General features: G+C 55.7%; 1 protein-coding gene across 1 annotated transcript in view; it reads left to right on the top strand.

The window, feature by feature from the left end:
- The window catches only part of IGSF21 (immunoglobin superfamily member 21), a 273,439-nt gene that overhangs the window by 211,559 nt on the left and 38,559 nt on the right, over positions 1–23,321 (top strand). The window contains exon 4 of the mRNA XM_027965645.3: positions 17,708–17,826. Coding sequence (XP_027821446.1) covers positions 17,708–17,826 — 119 coding nt within the window. The remainder of the gene's footprint in view (positions 1–17,707; positions 17,827–23,321) is intronic.

Here is a 23,321-nt window from a genome sequence, read left to right as displayed (position 1 = left end):
AACGGATGAGGGATGTTTGAACGGATGAGTCGATGGATAGTTGGATGGACGGATGGATGAACTGGGGGACGGATGGATGGATGGATGGATGATGGACGGACAGACAATCGGATGGATGCACTGGAGTTCTCATGAGATCCTGTATGGAAGTCCCCAGCACAGGCACAGAAAAGTCACTCGGGGTCTGTTAGGTTGGAAATACAAATCCCTGCCACGCTCCAGTGCAGGGATTCCCCCTCGCCTCCCAGGCTCACTTTCTGGAAGGCAGAGCCCCTGATGGGAGCCACGACCCACAGCCAGTCTGAGACAGGGGTGTGACGGAGGGCAATTGGGGTCCTCATCCTGTGCCAATCTCTGGGCCCGGGCTCTGCCAGGCAGTGATGCAGAGCCGGGGGCAGCAGACCCAGGGCTCCGGCAGAGCGGAGCTGTCAGCGGTCGCCGCCCTCGCCGCGGGCAAGCCCCCGCCGGGGCCACCGAGCGCCAGATCCAGAGCTGAGCGCTGAGGAGTGGGGTCTCCCCCGCCGGGCCCGGCCCCTCAGTGCCTTCCAGAAGCCTCAGCTGCCCTCCTCCCGCTGCTCAGACACTGAGCTGGCCCCCCTCCTGCTCGGGGCTCCACGCAGACGCTCTTCCATCGGTTGCCCTCTCTGACCTTGAACACCTGGGCGAGCTGTTCTCTTAGGACCTCGCGTGTGACGCTGCCCCTCCGTTCCACACGGGGGCGCCAGTCTAAGTCCCGGCCTCAGTCCGCCCTAGGATGCCAATCCCTCCAGGCTAGACCTTGACTTGGCCTTGCGTCTTGCATCGCTGATGGAGTAGCCAGTCTTCCAGTGTGAGCCTGGACATGTTGCTTAACTTTTCTGTGCTTCAGTTTCCTCAGCTATTAAACAGGAATGTTAATAACGGTCCATAATACATGAACAGCACATAACAGCAACCGCAAGAGTTGTTTTAGGGGATTAAACGAGCTAATACGGGCGAAGCGCTTAGAACCACATCTGGGACATACAAGAGCTTTGTGTTGCCTACCACCATTCAACAGAGAGAGACCCAGCGCCAGCATGCGCCCAGAATGTTCCAGGTTCTGGCTCTAGGTTCACAGTTAACCTTAAAGGACAGAGCCCACTCCTGGTTCCACTTTGCAAAAGTGGCGACATCTCTCTCTGCTGCTCACTCTTGGTGTGACCTCGGGGGCGAGGGTTCACATAACCTCTCTGAGCCTTGGACGTCCCGTGAGTACAGGGCCTGCCCCTCTGTGTGCTGGGCACTAGAGATGGAGTGAGTAGAGGGCTTAGAACCAGTACATGCTCAATGGCGAGTGGTTAGTATTGTTCATTCCAGCTTTCTTCCCAGATCAGCACCCTCTACTCCGAGGTCTACGAGTCGAGAAAGAACTTCCCATCCTTTGCCAACACCATCATCTCACTCCTCAGCTCTGTCTTGGGAGGCAGGTGTCATGCATTTGATTTTACAGATTACAAGACAGAAGCACAGAGAAGTTAAGCAACCTGCCCAAGGTCACGGTGCTTCCAGGTGGCAGCTGAGATCTGTGGGATGGTACCACCCCACTCTTGGTACTCAGCCGCTCCTTACCTCCGAGAATGAGGACCACCAGATCCAAGAGACCTCAAAGCCAGGACAAAGCCTTGAACACCCAAAATTTCATTTGAAAAAGTGAATTATCTTCTTTGCTCTTGAGTGTTGTCAAGAGCAGCATCTTCTCTCTGTGTGTGCCCCGATGACGTGTGTTCCTGGGACTCCTGGTCCTTTTCCTTCCCTCACCCAGCCTCTGGGTGGGATGAATCCAGATGAGATACATCCTTACCCGGGTATCTCACAGAACAGCAGAGGATGGCTGTGTGATTGGGAGAAGCATAAACGCTGACATCACTGATGGTGATGAAATAGAAAATGCAGCTGCAGCAAGCACCGCCTAAGTAAGCATGTTCCACGTGTTATCTTGCCTAATCCTGGCGAAAGCCCATAGGAAAGGTGCTGTTACTATCCCCGATTTTAGTGGGAGGATAGAGGCACAGAGCAGTGGAGTGACTCATGTCACACAGCTAGTAGGCGGAGGAGCCGGGTTTCAGCGCCCGGCTGGAGTCTGTGCCACCAGCATCACCAACCTGGGCATCCAGAGTGTTGAGGCAGGCACCTGTGGCTGGCCTGGAGTAGGCACGAGGAAAGCGACCCGGCACACGAAAGAACTTCCTCAGAGCCCGGTGACTGAGGCGTCGTGACCGTAGATAGCTCCTCCCAAACCAGGACCATGGGTCACGCCACACCCAGGCGTCCGATGGCGTCTCCTTGGGCGAGTGTAGCTACTGTTCCATGACATTAGAGCGGGCGTTGCCCTTGGCCCCTCCTCCCGGACCCAGCTGGGCAGACAGCTGCGTCTTTCTTCAGCCACACTTTCTCAGCACCGCCACCACCAACACCTCCTCCTCACACGGGCGATCAGCAGAAGGAGCAGATGGTGGAAGCTCTGGTTTAGAGTGATGCGGTCACGAACATTCACCAGGCCACTGCTCACTTCTGTGGGCTTGACTCTGCTGTTAAGGGTGTGTGTGTGCGTGTGTGTGTGTGTGTGTGTGTGTGTGTGGTTAAACAGGAGTGTTCCTGTTTCAGCCTTGTTGAGAATCCAGGATGCTTATTCCAGAATCTTAAACCCGGTGGGGCTTGGCGTGGGGACGCCTCCACACAGGTGGCTGTCACTCCAGCTCTTCACGGCAGGATCAGCTCTGAGCATCCGATGGTCCCCGCTCTGCCCCTCCCTTCCTCCTTCAGTTTCCCCGGTAAGCCCTTCCTCTCATGGGGTCTCACTCAGAAACCAGGGATCACAGGTCAAAGCCAGCAATAAACAAGTTCTGTTTGACTCACCCTGAGATTTTTCTTTTAATTAAAAAAAAAAAAAGCTCAAAATTAAATCAATGACAAACATTTGAAAATCAGGTTTCACATACAAATCTTTAGTTTTGACTTCTCTTTTAAAAATGATGATGTGGCCCTTTTATTTTACCAGTTATTTCCAAATTATAGCAATTGACTCCCTTAGGTGGTAGCTAGATTTAAACCAAGGAATGACCACTTTATTCCCCACAGTGCACACCACTCTCTGGGGCCTGAAGCTGTATCTATTGGTATTAGTTTTGTGGCCACAAGCCCTAAAAACTCAAAGTAAATGTGTCTTAAATTAATTAGAAGGGCTTTCCTGGTAGCTCAGCTGGTAAAGAATCTCCCTGCAATGCTGGAGACCCCAGTTTGATCCCTGGGTCGGGAAGATCCCCTGGAGAAGGGATAGGCCACCCACTCCAGTATTCTTGGGCTTCCCTGGTGGCTCAGACAATAAAAGCATGCCTGCAGTGCGGGAGACCAGACCCCCTGGGGGAAGGGAACAGCTACCCACTCCAGTATTCTTGCCTGGAGAATTCCATGGACAGAGGAGCCTGGCGGGTTACAGTCCGTGGGGTTGCAAAGAGTTGGGCGTGACTGAGTGTCTATGACAAATTAGTCAACAGTTTAGCCTTCTTTCTCCTGAGTCCCATGGGATGTCTCCAGAGCATATAGGATGCTCCATGGTATTAGGGACCCAAGATCCTTCACTTCTGACATTCTATTGCGTATGACCTCCTTCTTAAGTTTGCCTCAAAGTCTGAGAAGGCTGTTCTAGCTCCAGCCCTTGGGACTACATTCCAACCAGGAGGAAAGAAGAAGGATGCACCTCCTCCCCTAAGGCCCCTTCAGGAAGTTACACAGAACACCTTCACTCGCATCCCACTGGTCAGAATGTAGTCACTGGTCACATCTGCTGCAAGGGTGACTGGGAAACGTAGTCTTTATTTCAGGCAGCCATGCGTCCAGCCACGAGGGTTCCATTACTATGGAAAGAGAACAGCTGTTGAATGGCGGGACTTTCTTACCCAGTCCACAAGTAAGCCTGTGGAGAGGAGACCTCGTCTTCGACTTTGCCTCTGCGGTCCTGTTACTTCACTGGTAATGAGCATACCATTGTTCGTCTCATGGAGTCTCTCTGAGGAATTCACAAGGAGATGATTACCTTGTTAAGGCCTGTCTCCCCCAACTAGAGAGAACCCCAGCTCCATGAGGACGGTGATTTTGATTGACTTGGTCACAGCTGTACCTAGGGCAGGTGTGTCTGGCAGCACGTAGGGGAGGCCCTGACACGTAGTAGGGACTCAGTAAAAATGTACTGAATGAGTGAATGAGTCAACAGATGTGTCTTGAATGCCGTCTGAGTCGGAGGCACTGTGTTGGGTGTGAGACGGAGCTGGGAGCAAGATGCCTCCCAGCATTCACATCCCCGTGGCATCGAGCCCACAGCTGAACACACTAAGATAAATACCTATTACCTTGGATGAGATCTCAGTGCCAGCCAGAATCTGGGCCTTTTAATTTTGTTTTGACAAAGAGGCTGATGGGAGAGGCTGGCGTCTCCCGGCTGTGGGCGGCCCTGGGGCGCCCTGGCCTGACCTTCCCCCCTTCTCAGCTCCCACATGGTGCGGGACAGTAAAACATAATTGGCTTGCCCTACTTTTTAAGAGAATCCAGATTGAAGAATTGGGTTTTTTGGTGGGCTGACCTGTTTAAGAGCCTTAAGAGGAAGCTGGGAGTTTCAATTTTCCACTGCCAAAGCAAGGCTGTTTTTAGCTCAGCTTTGATGAAACAGCGGGAATCAGGTTCGGCCCTGGGTCACCCATCAGCTGATCTGGTTGGAAAAGGCCTCCTGAGGGGCCCCAGGCTCAGCTGCAGGTTTGCAGGAAAATGGGAGGTTTGTTTTATTCAAACAGAGTAATTGGTCCTGCTTTGAAGCAGCCTCGGGGCCATCATGAAGGAGACAGGGAGCGTTAGGCCACGCTCAGATGCTGGGCCCTCTTCACTGGTTCCTGGAGCCAGGCAGACCTGAGTCTCCACCTCAGCTCTTTCAGGCATTAGCTGTGTGACCTTAGACAAGTTGCTTGCCCCCTCTGGGCCGCAGTTTCGTATTCTGTTCAACAAAGTTTGTCATTTCTATCTCCCTGGGCAATCGTAGGTACGAACGACAGAAGGTCTGTGAACTGCCGCATCCATCGCGGACTTTGAGGCTGCCTCCCCTGACTCTGTCCCTGCAGGAAGCCAGGCTGATTGAGAGCCACAGCTCTGGGGTGGGGGGCAGGCTGGCTCCAGCCCCAGCAGGTGAGGCTTCTCCGAGTCGCAGTGCTTTGGTGTGTCATCTGCTTCTCTAAGGTCAAGAAAGTTCTTTGAGCCTCTTTTCGGATCCTTTTGTCAGACTGTGGTTGAAGAGATTGGCCTCTGGGCCACTGCGGTCCCATATTAAAGGGACCCGTGTGAGGGATTCTTGCTGGAGTTTGCTTCCAGGAAAAAGTGGTCCCTACAGACGAGGTGATCTGACCTTGGTCACCAGAAGGTGCAGCCAGGCCGTGCACCCAGCGACCTACGCTGCTGCCTGTAGCTGGCAGGAGGCCGGGAGAGGAGGTCGTTGCTCCAGAGCCTCGCCCTCTCCAGCCTGGGGAATGGGTTTCCATTCTGCCGCTGATTTTCTGTCCAGGGGCGCGGCCTTGCAGAAGCCCAGAACCCTGAAAGATAGCAAGCATCTGCATTCCAGACATCTGCTCTGGAGCCTGACTGCCGGGGTACAAGCCCCAGCTCCGCCATCCTTTGGCTGTGTGACCATCAACAAGGTCTAAACAACAGCCCTGTGCCTCAGTTTCCCCTTTCGTGAGCTGGGCTGATGATACTGGTACCCAGCTCGTGAGGTTGTTGTGAAGGCCGATCTTTACTGATGCGGAAACCCAGGCACGGATGTGAAGTGACTTGTCCCAGGTCCCTGGACTACAGCACGTTAAGGCTGGGAGCCTCTGACACACAGGAAGCTCCATTATTATCATTACTATCATTTTTCTTGTTTCAGAAGGCTTCTGTGGGGGCTGACAGAGGTTAGTTCCATGCACCTCCCACGGTGCTCTGCACACAGTGGGTGAACCATCGCCGTGCAGAGATGAGCAAGGCACACATTCCCGAGCCTCTCTAGGTCCAGTGGCCTGACTCTACCTTACACACAGTAGGGGCACAGCCGTGTTCATTGAGCATGATCAGAGTGATCCCTGATGCCAGGAAGGGCCTGGGTCCCTGGGACAGCCACGGTCCACACCCTCCCCCTCCTGCTGAAGGCAGGCTTGTTTCCAATGGGCTCGACGTCTTCCTGATGCCAGCTCTCACCCACTGCCAGGTACAGAGGCAAAGACGGAGATTCTAGTTAAAAAGCAAAGCACCCTTGGGGCTAGAAGGGAGGTAGCCAGCACAGCCCCATGGCCTCAGCCATTCTGCCTGGCTTCTAGTTGCCTCATCGCCTAGCTTCCCTGGTCCAAGTTCTCTTTGGCCCGTCGCTGGCTTCTAGTTCCCTACCGCCCAGCATCCTTCTCCACAGGGCATACGCCTCATGCCATGTGCTTGCGGGGCCTGGGGTGGCAGCATGGGGTGGAGACGAGGTGGAAGGACTGTCCTGAACCCTCGGGCACTCCCGCCCTTGCCCACCTCCTGGCCCAGACCCTGTGTTGAGCAGGCTGACCGTGAGGGGCTAAATGGATCAATCAGGATGTGGGGGAGAGAGTGGTTTCCATGGCAGCAGCAAGAGGCTAGAGAAGAGAGGCCAGGAGTGGAAGGGGAGGGGAGAGAGCGGGAGGGGTCGGAACGGGAGGAGCGGGAAGGAGGACTCCGCAGGCCAGAGGGACAGGAATGGGGTCAGCAGAGAGACGGGGAGCTGGGGCTGGGGTTCGGGGCCGAAGCTCAGGGCAGCAGCTGAGCAGGGTGGGAAGGGCCAGGATGGACGGCACGGTGACCCCCACCTTCCATCAGCCAGGCGTCAACAAGGCCGGAGCAGCAGGGACCAGCGATTCTAAGTGTCACCATCCCGCATCCCGGTTACTAACTTCCTGGGCTTCCCAGGCTAGGATCCCTCCATCCAGAAGGTTCCTTGGGAATTCACCTTTGGAAGATAAAATTTGGTTTCCCACGGGCTTTTTCCCACCTTGGAAACAGGTCAGCTCCCATTGGCCTACTGAGAAATCCCAGCTGCCCTCTCTGGAGCACCCCTCTGGGCAGGAATGAGGGGGCTTCCATAGTGATCTTGTTCCAGCCTCAGAACAAAAGGTTCGCTATGGCGGTGATGCAGAAGCCGAGGACCAGTGAGGCAGGCAGGGGACCGGCCTGAGGACACGCAGCCCTCGGAGGACGAGCTGTGTTTGGATAAGCATCCCGCCGCCCCTGCACCTTCCTGTCCAGCGCACAGGGTCCCTTCTGGGTGAAATGCTAGAACCGAGCAGGGTGCGGCTCAGGGGTGAGCCAGCGGGAGGCAAGCCACTTCCCTGGGAAAGTCAGCGGAGGGGCAGGGTGGGGTCTCGTGGGTCCTCCCCCTCAGCATAGGGAGGGGCTGTCCCTCTGCAGCACTTGGACCCTAATTAATGCCTTAATGCTCAGGGAAGGAATTGCTCGTCCAGAAATCTGGGCCAGGAGCAGGGCCCAAGGTGGGTCTGAGGTCCCTGGATGGGTAGGGGGTGGAGACCGAGGCGGGAGGGGCTGGGAAGGGCGCTCACCCGTTCTGGAACCTCTCCCCCGGCTCTCCTCTATCTTGCCTTCCAACGGCCGGGGCCTGCATTTGATCAGAAGCCACAGAGAGCTTCATCCCCACTGAGAGGTTTTATGACGGAAACCATTTTCAGGTTGGAAAGGGGGATGGAAACAGTGCTAATGGCTTTTTAAAGGTTCTGGGGGGAAAAAAAGAGTTCAGGCAGTTTCTGGAAGGAAGGAGAAAACACACAAAGAAAAAGGGAATAAAGCTCTCAGCACTCAGGGAGGGGCTTCTGGGACTCTCCCTCCAACTCAAGACAGCCTGTTCACCTCTACCTGGGGCTGCTCAACTGTCCCCAGGTGAGCCCACCACTTTCAGAATTGCCAGACCGTCGACTGGCTCCTCGGCCCGAGCGGCTATCTGGAAGCCGGGTCCCCAGCTGTGGGCTTCCAGCCCTTTCGAGCAGTTCTGATGCGTCCTTCGCCGACTTGGCTCAGGGGCGAAGTTGGACCCACACTCTCCAGCTCTGTGTCGTAAAATAGTAGCAGATCTTTCCGGCTCTCTGAGACCCTGGCTCACAGAGCCTCCAGCCTGTGGCGATCATAGCGGTAGCTCAGTGAAGACCTATTCTGTTCCCCCCACCCCCATGCGGTGGGGGCTCCGTAACCCCATCACCGACCTCAGACCGCCCTGCAGGGGGACCGCCCTGCCCTCTCCAGCCACGACCTGCTGCTCACTGCTGTCTGGACCGAGTCAAGCCACTCTCTCCAGTGCTCATCTCTTACATGGAAGGTGAGCGGCATCCTGATTCGCCTGAAGCTGAAGGGTTCCTGGGACACGGGATCTTCAGTGCTAAAACCAGGAAAGTCTTAGACAAACCAGGACTTGCTAGCTGGTTAAGACCAAGTCTGGGAACTTCCATATGGTCCAGTGGCTAAGACTCCGTGCTCCCAGTGTGGAGGGCCCAGGTTCAATCCCTCGTCAGGGAACTAGCTCCCACATGCCGCAACTAAAGATTCCGAACAGCTCGAAGGGGCTGGAAGCTCTGCTGCTGTGAAGACAGAGGATCCCGTGTGCTGCACCAAAGACCCAGGGCAGCCAAATAAATTAATATAAAAAAAAAAAAAAGACCAGGCTGGACTAGGAGATCTGATTCTAAGGAGGGAAACTCCCAGGCTCATCCACGTTCCACCTGTGCCCGTAGGGCAGATCCATTCACTGAGGGGAAAGCTTTCTCCTCCACCAGCCTCTCTGCCTGGCGTGCCCCCAACGGCTGCACACCTGTCCCGGGGAATGTCTCCCCAGTCTGCCCCTGGAAAGGGCTTACCGGAGAAGAAAATCCAGGATTTGGTCCAAAGGAGGTGGAGGAACGTTCCTGACTCACTGGGTCACAGGCAGCTTCCCCAAGAGGGCATTAACCAGGGGAGACTCAGGTCCTACCCCTTCAGGCGACTTTAGCCAAGGTCACGCCAAATGGGATGACACCCTTTGCCCTGGGCCCAAGTCTAGGCTCTGGGTCCCACCCTCTCGGCTGACCTTGAGGGGTAGACTCACCTCCAGGAGGCAGACTGAGATTCAGCGTGAGCTCGGTGTAAAAGGAGAGTGTTGGAGGCCACCTGGCCAGCTTCGTGGCAGCCCCTGGTGGTTTCAAGGACCCATGCAGAGCTGCAAAATCCATCCATCTCAAGCAAATTCCGTTCAACCATACCGTCAATGCCTTCCAGGCTCCAGGTTCTGTAGGTTTGGTGAAGCCAATGAAGGGGGACTCCCCAGCGTGTCTAGTGGGTGAGGGCAAGTTTAAACAGATGGATGGATGCAAGGCAGAGGGAGGAGGGCTGAGGACCTGAGACCTACCTGGAGCTTTTTAGAAACTCCTAAGCCCCGGCCCAGAAACCTACTCGAATCTTCATTTGAACCAGATCCCCAGGGGATTCTCCAGCACATTCAGGTTGGAGCCTAGTACCCCAGGACCTTCTCAGGGTCTCCTGTAGAGGATCCCATCCCAAGTTAGAACCTAGGTGTGGACAGGCCCTTTCTTTCCTGTCCACAGCTGCATTCTCAGACCTGCCCGCTGCAACAAATGCTGCCCCCAGCAGCCAGTCCATTTCTGACTGCGTGGGGAAGCGTGCGTGTGTGTGTGTGGTGGGGTGGTGAGTGCAGCCATCCAAGCCTCATGGAGGGAAAGTTAGACATGATGAGGGCGGCTGGGTGGGGGGCTGGGGAGGCAGCTGGGGCTGGCCCAGCAGGTGCACTCCGGGGCCACTGGACCGAACCGACAGATCTGGGCTGTCCGTGGGCTCCCACCAGGCTCTGTAAACTGCACAGGTGTGCGGGAGGGTCACGTGCCTCGACCCGCACACCACCCTTTATCGGAGAGCAGTGTCTCCTTAGCAAGCAGCCCAGCAGCATGCAAGGCCGCCAGGCCTCGGGGGCCGTCTCTATTGTCTATGCCTCAGAGCCCTGCAGAGATGAGCTGCATCCTGAAATTGTGCCTTAGGGTCACAGGGCCGGGACACTTAAACTTGGGGAGGGAGCAGGTGCTGGAGGGAGGGAGAAGCAAGGTCTGGGCCTCGGGGAGTGTGCAGCCAATCAGAGAAGCATGGCAGGCACAGGAACAGTGAAACTTCATTGCTTTCTGCTGGAGATCTTCCCAGCAAGCATCATGGACAGCTGCGCAGGCACCCACCTAATAGGATTGTGGGGGGCGTGCTTAACCTACTTGTAAGAACGAACTATGTCCAGGCTCCTTAGAAGCTCCGTTTCTATGCAATCAATGGTTATACAAATGAAAGGCTCTCTCATCTCTTCATTAAAGCAGCGCCTCAAAGGACCAATCGCTACCTGAATCTTTTCCATTAGCCTGGAATGAGGTACTGTCTACATGCACGAAGACCCCTGCGTGACCACATGCTTTTGAAACAGGGTAGACTGTCAGAGTCCGGTTCCGACAAGCCTTCTTATCCCGCTGCTGAATTTTGGCAAGAGATGTGAGGCCGCACGCCCCTTTCTTCCCTCCATCCCACTGTCCCCTCCTCCTCTCTGGGTCCAGGGCCTGATCAAGGAGGCTCCCACGGTCAGACGGGGTTTGGGCTCGATCATCCAGTGGCTGGAAGCCATGGGGAAGTTTTAAATCGAGAGAGCCAGAGCCTCACTGTGATAAGGCCACTCTGGCAGCAGGGAGGGGACTTGGGCAGGGTGAGATGGCAAGAATGAGGACGGAAGTGGAGCGGGTCCAGGCCGAGCAGAATCCGCAGGGTGGAGGGAAGGCGCTGACCGCGGGTCACCTGTCTTGCGAGCGCCCGTCCCCTGAAAGAAGACGAGAAGAAAAGGGAAATGTCACCCACATTTTCTTCATAGGGAAGTCCTGCAGCACCCCCCACTTCCCTGGCCTTTTTATCCATGCGGCCACACAATGCCAACAGGGCTTGCTATTTTGGCTTAGAGCAGCATCTTAAAAGTAGAAATAAGGTAATGTAGAAGGAGCCGCTTCTAAAGGGAGCGCCCCAGGTAGAGTGTGCAGAGGCAGAAAGCCATAAAAGGCCCAGAGGCCCTCATACCGTCTCTGTGAAAGCAGGCAGGCTGCGCCCTCACATTAAAGCGCGCCCAGCCGCACCTCCCTGGAGACAGCCGGGAGAGGTGGGAGCGCGCTCACACAGAGGCCTGTCCACGGAGGCTCACAGCAGCTGTATTTGTCGTGGCCAGAGAGCGGCCCAGGCACGCATCAACAGGTCAGTGGATAGATCGGAGGGGGTGTATCTGCCACGGAGGCCGCTCGGTCTTGAAAAGGGACAGGCTAGTGATAAAGGCAGCATGCGGGAATCTCGGGAATGACGAGTGAAAGAGACCCAACAGGAAGCAGTGCATGTTCTACGGTTCAATTTATATGAATCCCTGGAGAGCGTGAGCCTGGCGCACAGTGGCAGAGAGTGGACCAGTGGTTGCCTGGGGTTAGGGGCAGAGCAGGCTCACAAGGAAGCTTTGGGGCGATACATTTACTATCTTGACTGTGGCAGTGGCTTCGGTGGTGTGTATACATGGCATGGTGTGTGTGCTCAATCACTTCAGTCATATCCGACTCTTTGCGACCCCGTGGACTGTAGCCCACCAAACTCCTCTGTCCATGGGATTCTCCAGGCAAGAACACTGCAGTGGGTTGCCATTTCCTTCTCCAGGGGATATTCCTGACCCAGGGGGCTGAACCCTGGTCTCCTACGTTGCAGGCAGATTCTTAACCATCTGAACCACCGGGGATGTTCAATACTTTATTGTAAGATAGACTTTGTGTTAGTTGGTTTTGACCAATGGTAGGCTAATGATAGTGTCCTAAGCACATTTAAGACAAGGCTAAGCTATGATATCCAGTGGGTTAGGTGTACTAAATGCATTTTTAGCTTGATATTTCCAACTTTTAATGGGTTTACCAGGATGTGACCTCTTTGTAAGTCGAGGAAGATCTCTATTGCTCTGTCTCCTTCCATGCTGTGCACTCAACACTGCAAACACAGTAGACGCTTAAGAGTTTATTTCAAAATTTTAATCCATTAATGGCGTAGGGGAAGATCTGACAAGTGCCAGGCTCTTCTCTAAGCGCATATGCATTTCATTAATTTAGGTTTCAGGTCTCAGCAAAAGTCACTTACTGGGTCATCTGATTCACCAACAATACGGGAAGAGTAACTCTGAATTCTGCAGCCTGTTTCCTCAAAGCCCCACCCTCTGCTCCCAAGTCCATGATCTCCAGTCTGGGAGAATCTAGAACTCTTCCCAGCGGAGAGACAAAGTTAGGAAAGGAAGGATGATCGGAAGTTGTAAAGTCACGGAATGTGGAGAATGTAACTACAGAGGGCTCTGCAATTAAGGGGCCGCTGCAAGGTGGGAGAAGGGAATTTGGGAAAATAAAAGACCATCCCATTTCTCCTGGCAGGGAGGAAGCAGATGACTCTTATTACCTGGAGAGGCGAGGCTCAGAATAGAAAGCACACTGAAGAACAGCGGAGGCAAATTCCAGTCCCCAGGAGCTCAAATTAATTTGCTGGGGAAGGAAGATCCGAGAAGCAGTGTGGGGAGGGACTGGAGCTTCCAAAGACCTCTCTTGGGTCTTGGCATCCATCAGACTTGGTTTTGAATCATAGCACCCACCTACTCCCTCTGTGACCTCTTCACAGTCCCTCTTCTCTGGATGCCTCAGTTTCCTCGTCTGTACAATGGGGACAATATTATTGCTATATGATACATACAAGAGCTGGGCTTAGACACTGCATTATAACAGGGCGGTGTCAAGGACCCAAGGAGATATGGTATCACAATGCCGCTCACTGTAGACCTCTGTAAATATCAGCTCCTCCCGAAGGCTACAATGCCATAAGGCAGGTATGGTAACACTCATTTATGAGCTGGAGAAACCAAAGCTCGCAGAAGCCAAAGAACTTTATCCAGCTTCATGCAGCTAGTCAGGTGCAGAGCCCAGACCAGAACCGAGGGCGCCTAGCTCCTGGCTCTGGTAACTTCTGCCACCCTCATTCACACAGTGGCTATTCCTGGAGAACCTGTCACGTGGCCAGGCTCACCTTTAAGGAGCTTATCTGCTTCCCTGGGAAGGAAGACGAATGGGTACCAATGTAGCAGGCTATGGATAGGGCAGGTGCTTCAGGCAGACACAGCCCTGGGGAGGTGCAGAGGGGGACTCCGTCTGTACCAGGCATGGGCAGTCAGGGCAGCCTGCCTGGCAGAGGCAGCACCTGAATGTGAAGCCTAAGGGCCACTGGGTACCTAGTAATTCTGGTCTGCTGGGCTCTCAAGCCACATCAGCTCTGAGTTAAGCCCTTGAATTATCCCACATAATCTTCTCAACTGTCTGACGGAGAGGGGTCATGAACGGGGAAAGCGAGACTCGACTGCCAGGCTTTGAAAGACGGCTGGAGGCTTGTCGTGGGAACAAGAAAGGAAGAGTGGCCCAAGCTGGGGAACAGGCTGGACAAAGAGCCGCAGATGCAGGAAGACGTCCTTGGCGTCTCTGTGCTCCTGCCCAGGCCCCGAGCCCTAAGCTCAGCGTGGGGCGTGGTGCACAGACGGTGTGAATACCCGTGCTCAACATGGATTGCCTGCGGCCCTGGCCCTGGACCTACGGTAGCCCCAGTAGCCAGGCTGCGCCCGGCCTCGCCTGAGCCCCGGGTGGCCGTGGGGACAGCCAGTGGGGCCCTGGCTTTCAAACACACAGTTACTCGCCCTTCAGAACCACTCTCGGTGTTAGTAAACTCCAGCTGCTAAAGTGTATTACCCTGAACTCGCCAGAAACCTTTGCTGTTATTAATGGTTTATTGATTGCAGTCCACGGCTGATGAGAGTAGGTCTCCTCACCCCCAGGCCCCTCGGGGCCCTGCTATCTGCGGAAGGCCTTCTAGCCAGCATGCAGATCAATGCCACTCAAATCTGGAGAAAAAGGGGGGTCTCCCGGCCACTTAACCCACTTTAGGACGGTAACATTGACGGCACAGGCTCAGAGGAGGCGCTGAGAAGAGGCGGATCGGTCCAGATCACGGCTGAGTGGGAGCTGCTGAATCTGCAGGCGGCAACGCCCATCTGCCTTCGCGCAGGGGAGGGGATGGCAGGACAGCATGGTTTGCAGCAGAGAGAGACTCACACCTCGGCTTTCTGGAAGGTCTCGCCGTCCGCTCGCTTTGCAGCTGTTGTCTGAGTACCAACCACGATGCCAAGCACGGGGCAAGGCCCTGGGACACACTGGCAAGCCAGCTGGACACGGACCTGGCCTTCGTGGATTCTTACTGTGTGTGGTGGGGGAGGAGGCTGTTTGTGAGTCATTAATGGAAGTCAGTGAGTTACAATGGAGACAAGGACTGCTAAGGAGGAGTGTCCAGAGGCCTGCTCTAAGAGTTAGCTATTGCTACACAACCAGCAGCCCCAAGTCGGGATGGTTTACTGTACCAGCCATGCATTCTTGCTCAGGAGGCCAAGGGTTGGCCAGGTTTATTCCCGAGAGTGGCCTTGCCTGGACCAACTGAGGAAGTGGGGCCTCCCTCCACTTACTCTCAGCCTCCATCGAGGCTTGTCCTCAGGACAGAGGCAGAGGATGGAGAGAGAGGAGGGTAGGTGGAGAGGGAGAGACAGAGATCATTCTTTTGAAACTTAAACTTGGAATTTGCACGCCATCACTTTCACCACTATTAGTTGAAGCAAGTCATAGGGCCAAGAATGGGGAAATGGATTCCTCCTCTAGGTAGGAGGACTTCCCTGGTGGCTCAGGTGCAAGTAAAGAATCCGCCTGCAATGTGGGAGACCTGGGTTCCATCCTGGGTTGGGAAGATCCCCTGGAGGAGGGCATGGCAGCCCACTCCAGTCAGTATTCTTGCCTGGAGAATCCCATGGACAGAGGAGCCTGGTGGGCTTCAGTGAAGAAGACTCCACTTCTAGGTGGGAAGAGCTACGAAGGCATTTTGCAAGATACAGGGAGGCTGTTAATCCAGGCTGTCAAAGTAATCAGTGCTCCATGGCCACCTAGTCCCGGTGGTCATGTTCTAAGTAACCGTGTAACTTGAGGGTTGTAGCCGGAGGAAGAAGACGCAGATTCGCAGGGAAACAGACCGTTGCAATCAAAAGTGCTAACTCAGAAAAGAAACTTGGGTCAACGCACCGTGAGTGTTACCGATAATGGATCCTGGATGGGATTTTTAAAATGGAAAAGGGGCATTAGTGGAAAAACCGGTGCAATTTGGGTAGAGTCTGGAGTTGAATAAATAATGACGCATTAATGTCGGTTCTTAGTCTGACAACTGTACTGTTAACAAAGAGTTAACAAAGAGTTAACAAAGAGTTAACAAAGGGGGACACGTGAGGGGTGTTAGGGGACTCTGTTCTCTGGGCAACCTTTCTGTAAATCTAAAATAATTCCAAAATCGAAAGTCTGTTTTTAAAAAAGGAGCTTGGCACATGGGAGGAATGGAAGCAAGGCGCTGTCACTGGAGGAAGGGGGGGCTGAGGTGTGGCGGGAACCAACTCTGCTGAGCCTTGTTGGCCCAGATAAGAATCCTGCTCTTCCGCTGCGGAGCAGAAAGAAGCCTTTGAAGGGCTTTAGGTAGGGGACCGCCATTAATCCATTTGCATTTGAAAAGATCTGGGTTCCACCTGGAGAAGGATCAAGAGGGAGGGTAGCATGGCAGAGAAGCTGGTTGACTGCTCCTCCTGTATTCCAGGTGAGAGACTTGTTGACTGTGGAGACACAGGGAAGAGAATGCTTTAGGAAACGCCTAAGAGGTAGACCAGCCAGGACTTGGTCGCTGACTGTGTCTGGGGGAGCAGAGAAAAGGGAGATTCCAAGGATGGTGCCTGGAGTATCACTTGGATCCCTGGTGTAAGGCAGGGGAGCTAGGGGGACTCGGCAGAAGGAACATCCAAGGATGCAGAAATAGTCCCCAGGCAAGAGGCTGCTGCCTCCATAAAGCACCAGTCCAGACGTCCCCAGCGCGGTCTGCTTCACGACCTGTGTGCGCCGTGGCTGCCCCAGCGCGCCCCCCCCCCCCGTGTCCCGGTCACAGCAACGCGCCTGCTGTGTGGCCGCTGCCTGTGTGCTGCCACCCGTGTGTCAACCGGGTCCTTATTACTTTGTTCCATCGCTTGGGTAGCTGCCAGCTCCACGTGTCCCTGGAGGCTGCGTCTTCACAGAGATGTCACCTGTGCACCTGTCACCTGCGCCTCGAGTTGCCTCTATAACAGGCACCCATGAGCATCAGCCAAACGTGTCACTCCAGGTGACTGTCACTCCGCAGCCCTGCCCGGCGGAGAGGCTTTTTATTTGTTTCCAGGCTAGCTGAGTTACAAACAGAGGAAACAGTTCCCAGAGGAAAACAGTTCCCCGCTGTTTCCGCTGCCACCACGCTCTTTTCTTCCGAGACAGGAGACAGCACCTTCCCCACCGAGCTTCCCTGATGAAAAGCTCCCCATTCTTGAAGTCCTGCCGTGACAAGTCGGTAGACCAGGTTTCAGCCTCCGTGTATTCTGTGGAAATGAAGATGTTTGCTTATGCTAAAGTGAGCTGGGCGGCGGGCAGCCAGGAGCCATGGTTAGATGGGTTGGCTTCCTTTGTGAGACCCCTGGATGGGGAGAGGGGCTGGGAGCCCAGGGGTGTGTGTGTGTGTGTGTGTGGGCACAGAGGTGCGGCTGGGGGACCGTGAGTCATAGGCAAAGGGGCTGGAAGACAAAGGTGGGTGTGGGGACAGCTGAAGAGAGAGGGGAAAGGCGTGGCCCCAAGGCGCGACTGCTCTGAAGTCGCAGGTGTAAGAGAGGCGGGCTGAGCGGAGAGCCACCTGAGTTGGCGCGGGGCTGGGTCGACCTGAGTTGGCGCGGGGCTGGGTGTGAAGGCGGAACTGAAGGACACACCTTGGCGCCAGCAGGGCTGGGACAGGCGTGCGGGCCTCAGAGCCTCCGCCCGCCCTTAGCCACCGCCCTCTCCCCCGCCAGGCCTCTGGTAGGACCGCAGGGCTGGCGTTATGGGTAGGGCCCTGTGCTTGGCGCTTCCTGGGGTTCCCTGAGCGTCGGCTTCTTCTTGGAGCTTTCTGCGGCTGCATGAGAACCCCCAAGACGCGAGCGCAGAGACCTTCCTTCTATCGCGGCCAGAACAGGCCCCTTGTTGGGCGCTCCATGAGGCCCAGAGAAGCCGGAACTCCTCGAGGATGCACGGGTTTCCCTGTCGCGGCTGCATAGTGTCTGAGCTCCAGGTCAAAGCTCCTCCCCTTCCGAGCGTCCAGATCTCACTTGCCAGAAACCTCTCTCCCCGACAGGCATCACAGCATCTGGGAACCATGGGCAGTGGTCCCCTGACCACCTTAATGTGGTGTTCCTGCTTCCAGAGGTCTTGAGGTCACATCGTCACATGGAACTTCACTGCAGGCCACCCCTTCACCCGCCAGAGCCTAGGGCGCAGGGCCTGGGTGCGGTCGGTGTTCCAGGAAGTCGCTCCTGCTCCCAGCACGGCGCGTGGGTGCGCGCTGGTGGGGCCAGGAGCGTTGCTGAGAGAATGCAGGACCGTGGGGCTCTGGGGGTTGGTCTCCTAGCTGCTGTGACTTCCGGCCCCGGACGATGGGTCCCCATTCTGCTCCTCTGTGCCCCCCACAGGCTGCCCGAGGTCCGCGTCTCCGACAACGGCCCCTACGAGTGCCACGTGGGCATCTACGACCGCGCCACAAGGGAGAAGGTGGTCCTGGCTTCGGGCAACATCTTCCTGAACGTCATGGGTGAGTGCGGGGCTGTGGGCCCTGGTGTCGCCGTGCGTGCCCGTGCGCCTGTGCCCGTGTGCGTACCCAGGCACGCAGAGGGGCTGGCCCGGAAACCACTGGCCCAGACGCCCGCCGTACTGGCAAGAGACCCTCTTCTCGCCTCGGCTTGCCCTTGAGAGCAGGAGGCCAGCCGTGCCCAGGATTGACCTGTGGCCTCTCAGGAACCCCTTCTTCCAGCACTGACACCCGGGCCTCAGGGAGGCGGGGCTCAGCCTCACCCCTGGAGCCCTGTGGACTCGCGCTTTGGTGGGCGAGAATTTTACCGGGGGCCCCCATGCACCCGGACTCGGAGCTTTGAAGAGGCTCTGATACATTGATTAGGATGAAAGAGGACCCGAAAGGACTCTGGGACTTCCTGGGAGGCAGCAGCCTGCAGTGGCCTCTGGGCCTCAGTTTCCCCATCTGTAAGATGGGAGTGAGACGCACGCCAAGTGGGACATTCATGGACTTCCCAGCTCCAGGCTCTGTGACCTGCTGAGGTCACAGGGAGGAGACGCTGAGCTGTGTGGACACCTTCTCCAGGTGGAAGCCAGGAGCCATGTTCCTGGAAACCCTGTGAGCAGTGCGGGTGGACCCTCCCCAGGGGGATGAGACTCCAGGAGCCTCTGGGGCAGGGGAGGGGGTTGAGACAGCATCTCAGGGAGGCTGCACACTCTCTGCAGAGAGAACGGCCCCTCCGTGTGCTTCCTGAGGCCTTTCCCAGAACACAGACATGTCGGAGGACAAGTTAGAAAGCGTGCTAGACTGGATGTCAGTGCTGCTGGGTCCCACCCTGCGTCTGTGCCTCCATCTCTCCATCTCTAAAATGGGGACAAGCATACTAGTGCCTGTCTCTGGTTGGTGTGCCCCCATACCAGCCTCGGTTTCCCAGCTTATAAGACATAGCTTTTCCCAAGTGATCTCAGAGGCCCCTGCTGGCACTTGTGGTCTTACCAGGCACACTCTTGAGTTCTGGGTCAGCCCTGCGGCCAGGATTCCAGGCATGTGGTCTTGACTCCAGACTGTGTGTTCCCTGCTCTCCTTATCCGATGACATATATCAGGGAAACAAAGCTTGCTGTTCTCGGGCCAGCAGTGAAAGCACAGAGGCCCCGTGGAAAGTCACTGCTTCTGGGGAAATGGAAAACCTCCAAAGGCCTGGCCTCCAGAGGGACACGGGATCCCGCAGAGCGGCAGACTGCATGTTCTGGCTTCCGGGGGTCGGGCCGTGCTGGGAGGGGCTACGCCAGGGACGGCTCCCCTCTTGCCGTCCTCCACCCAGGGAACAGCTCCTGCGCACTTCAGCAAGAAGCGTTCTCAGCGTCTGGCCCTGAGCTGGTCACATCCAGGGAGCCAGTGGGGGACGAAACTCTTCGTCCCATCGAGGGGCTCCCAGTCTGACAAGGGCCATGTTCTCAACTGCTTACTCATCAGATATTTGTTGGGAACCTAGTCTGTGCCAGGTAATGGCCACACGCTTCCAGTAGGAAGCAGCCTTGTCCTTGGGGAATGTGAATCTGTGCACGCTGTTTAGGCGCTAAGTCGTTGCACGAGACGAGTCAAAAGCATAAGCATAGACAGGTGAGTGGGATGACCCTGGGCTCATTCCCAGTCGCTCAGCGTCTGACCCTTTAAACCCCCTGGACTGTAGCCACCAGGCCCCTCCGTCCACAGGGTTTCCCAGGCAAGAGTCCCAGAGTGGGTTGTCATTTCCTTCTCCTGGGGAGCTTCCCAACCCAGGGATCAAACATGTGTCTCCCGCACTGCAGGCATATTCTTTACCACTGAGCCACAGGGGACACGAGATGACTGTGGACAGTGGTGAATATTGAGAAGAAAATCACATAGGGCTATGGGACCAAGAGTCACTACCAGTGGAGTGGCTAGTTTAGAAGGGGGCTCGGGGAAGGCTCCTGGGGGCCACGCGCTTAGGTGCTTCCCAGACCTTGTGTCACTCAGACCTCACAGTCAACCCGAGGGGGGCTCACTACCCCGATTCTGCAGACAGGTATGGATAGGCACAAGAGAGCTAGCAACTTGCTTGAAGGCCTACAGCAAGGATCATGAAGCCTTCCTGTGAGATCAGGCCACTTTGTGCTGGGGTCGGAACCCAGGCCTCTTGACTCCCAGGCCAGCTGGGTTGCACAGATGGAGGCAGTGTAGACGGTCCAGCTGAGGCAGTGTAGACAGACGGAGGCAGTGTAGATGGTCCGGCTGAGGCAATGTAGACAGATAGAGGCAGTGTAGACAGATGGAGGCAGTGTAGACAGATGGAGGCAGTGTAGACAGATGGAGGCAGTGTAGACAGTCCGGCTGAGGCAGTGTAGACGGTCCAGGAGGCACATGGTCTCACCAGCTCACTGAAGGATCCTGAACCAGTTCCTGCCCCCATGGGCTTGGTGCACTTCTTCACAGTGAGGAAGTGGAGGGAGGTATCCCTACGCCTCCCCACCAGCTCCCGCAGAGGCAGAGAGGTCTCGGGGCCCGGCCTGGGGTGCCCAGCTGGCCCGGTGGTGTGCTCCCAGCAGGCCCTGGGGCGGGGGCTCTGAGCCTCTGGGCCCCTCCCAGGGCAGGTGGCGGTCAAAGCAGGGATGGGCAGACAGCTCGTGGGACCCCAGTTACCGAGCAGGAGGCTGAGCTCCAGGAGGGACCAGAGAGGGGCAGGCAAGAGACGCCACCCTCCCCAGAGCCCCAGGAAGGCTCTGACCCCTGGACGTTCAGGGCATCCCAGGTGGGGCTCGCCCTGGAATAGCCGCCTCCCCCGTCTCGGTCAGTCCCCTGACTGTCCTCGTGCTCAGAGACCACCATGCTTGTCACCAGTCTCTCCAGCCCCGTTACCCCCGAAGGGTCAGGTTCACTGGTGCCTGCCGTGCCCACAGGACTGGAAACCTTGTCCCACCCTGGCACATGCCTGACAGTGGGTGACCCTCCTGCTTCATGCGCGTTTTCTTACGGAATCCTAGGGACAGCCCTGGGAGCCGGGAGATGTTGTGACCCCTGCTATAAGAGGAGACCCAGGCTTAGGGAGGGGAAATGATTCATCTAGGGTTGTAACAGCCATCTGAGGCCAAAGCCCACGGTCTAAACTAGCGGTTCTCAAACTTGAATGAACGTCAGAAGCACCTGGAAGGCTTATGAAGATACAGCCCCTGATTCAGCAGACCTGGGTAGAGCCTGGGAATCTGCATTTCTTACAGGCTCCCTGATGATGTAGGTCCCAGGACCACATTCTTCTAGGACCGCCGGCCTAAACCTCTAGGTCTTCCAGAAATACTCACCCTGTAATATCTCTGCTGGTATCATTATCTCTACACGTGTCAGCAGCTACTCTTATTTATAGGCAAATATATTTCTCCTTCCGCCTTCTGACTCTCACCTCCCCCCAGACACGGGAGAATGCCGCATCCCTTCCACATACATAATAAGGACACGTGGGTTTTGATCTGAATCCCAGATCCACCAGGTGACCTCAGATTCATTAGCCTCCCTGGGCCTCAGTCTCTCCATCTGTAAAATGGGGGTAAGGATGCCTCCTTCCTAGGGTGATTGTGAGGTTTAAATCAGAAAAGGTTTGCAAACACCTAGCCCAGCATGCAGAGAAGGTGATGGCACCCAACTCCAGTACTCTTGCCTGGAAAATTCCATGGACGGAGGCGCCTGGTGGGCTGCAGTCCATGGGGTTGCTAAGAGTCGGACACGACTGAGCGACCTCACTTTCACTTTTCACTTTCATGCATTGGAGAAGGAAATGGCAACCCACTCCAGTGTTCTTGCCTGGAGAATCCCAGGGGCGGGGGAGCCTCGTGGGCTGCCGTCTATGGAGTCGCAGAGTTGGGCACGACTGAAGCGACTCAGCGGCAGCAGCAGCAGCAGCCCAGCATGAGGTGGCCAGGAGGCTCAGTAGGTCTGATCTCACTGTCTTCATGCACACCGTCTTGGCCTGCCTGCTCTCAGGCATGGATGTGGCTGCTTCCTCCTGGCCCCTGCTTTCAGCCCTGGCACAGAGAAGTCTCGTCCACCATTTCTTATTCCAAGGAGCCTTAAGCCAGTCTGAGAAGTGAAAGCTCACAGCTTTGTACACCGTGGTCCTTGGAAAGGGGGTCCAGGTCCTGGGAATCAGGGTGGCCCCGCTCTGTCTATCCATTCTCCTGTAGGCCTGCCCGTCCTGGGAGGAGCCAGGAGACTTCCCAGCTTCGAAGAGGACATCCACATCTCACCCTTGACCAGTTTGTCCCAGTTCCATGGTACTTCCAGTGGAGCCTTTCACCTGATTCTCGCAACAGTCCCTAAGGGACAGGGTTGCTAGTATCCCCGATTCCCAGTTGAGACGACTGAGGCTCAGGGAAAGACCCCACTGGTGGCTGCCCCAGCCCCGGAGCAGCTCGGCTTCTGAGGCTCACCAAGGTCCAGACTGGTGAGGGAAAGGCTGGAGAGACCGGGGCGCTGAGTACAGGGACGTTTCCTGCTGTCATCTCCCGTGACCCAGCAGCCGCCTCAGCCCACGAGGCAGAGCCTGCATCGTGGGCCCAGGTGCGGAGAAGCAAGTGGCTTGCTCGGCCAGGACTGCGAGGATTAAATGACCTAATCCAGAGTGTAGAAGGTTCTGGGCCCCGACGCAGTCTGAGTGTTCCGTAAACAGCACCTCTCTGCCAGCTGCTGTATATAAAAGAGACAGACGACAGCCCTCCCACTGCAGAGCACAGGGAGCTAGGTTCAGTATCTTGCAACAAACCATCACGGAGAAGAGCGTGAAATAGGATACGTACATATGCGTCCATGAGCATACGCGTGTGTATCTGTATCCACAAGAGTGGCTGTAGGTACATGCGTAACTGATGCGCTTCGCCGCACACCAGAAATTAACACAGCACGATGGTTTCTAAATCAAACCATTCCTTGGTTCGGTCCAGAGGCTAGGCCCCTGTGCTTTCACTGCCAAGGGCCTGGGTTCAGTCCCTAGTTGAGGAACTACGATCCCATAAGCTGTGCAGTGTGCCCAATAATAATAATTTCTTAAAGAACCGTGCGTGCGGGTGTGTGTGTTAGTCGCCCAGTCTGTCAGACTGTTTGCGATCTCATGGACTGGAGCCCACCAGGGTCCTCTGTCCGTGAAATTCTCCAGGCAAGAGTCCTGCAGTGGATTGCCATTTCCCTCCCCGGGGCTTCTGTAGAGGAAATGAGAATTAGACGCCTCAAGTCCAAGGGAGCCCCCGCCGCCAGACTCTCAGTGTAAATCAACTATACTTCAATATACATAAATACATAAATACATAAAAATAGTATCTGTCACCATAACCAGTGTCCGTGTCAGTTAAAAATCAGGCACAGCTAGAAAGGTCTAAAGTTTGTGTCCCCTCCTCCTGCACGACTCTCTTCTTTAACAGGCAGGCTTCAGAAATTAAAGTCGACTCACTGTTTTGACCTGTCCGTGGCATGATGGAGAAAGAGCCCAATCTGTCTCACGCACACACACAG

Source organism: Ovis aries, chromosome 2 (assembly GCF_016772045.2).
Source record: "Ovis aries strain OAR_USU_Benz2616 breed Rambouillet chromosome 2, ARS-UI_Ramb_v3.0, whole genome shotgun sequence".
In the NCBI taxonomy this organism is placed as follows: Eukaryota; Metazoa; Chordata; class Mammalia; order Artiodactyla; family Bovidae; genus Ovis; species Ovis aries.
Note: the sequence above shows the minus strand (reverse complement) of the source record. Positions and strands in the feature narration are given on the sequence as shown.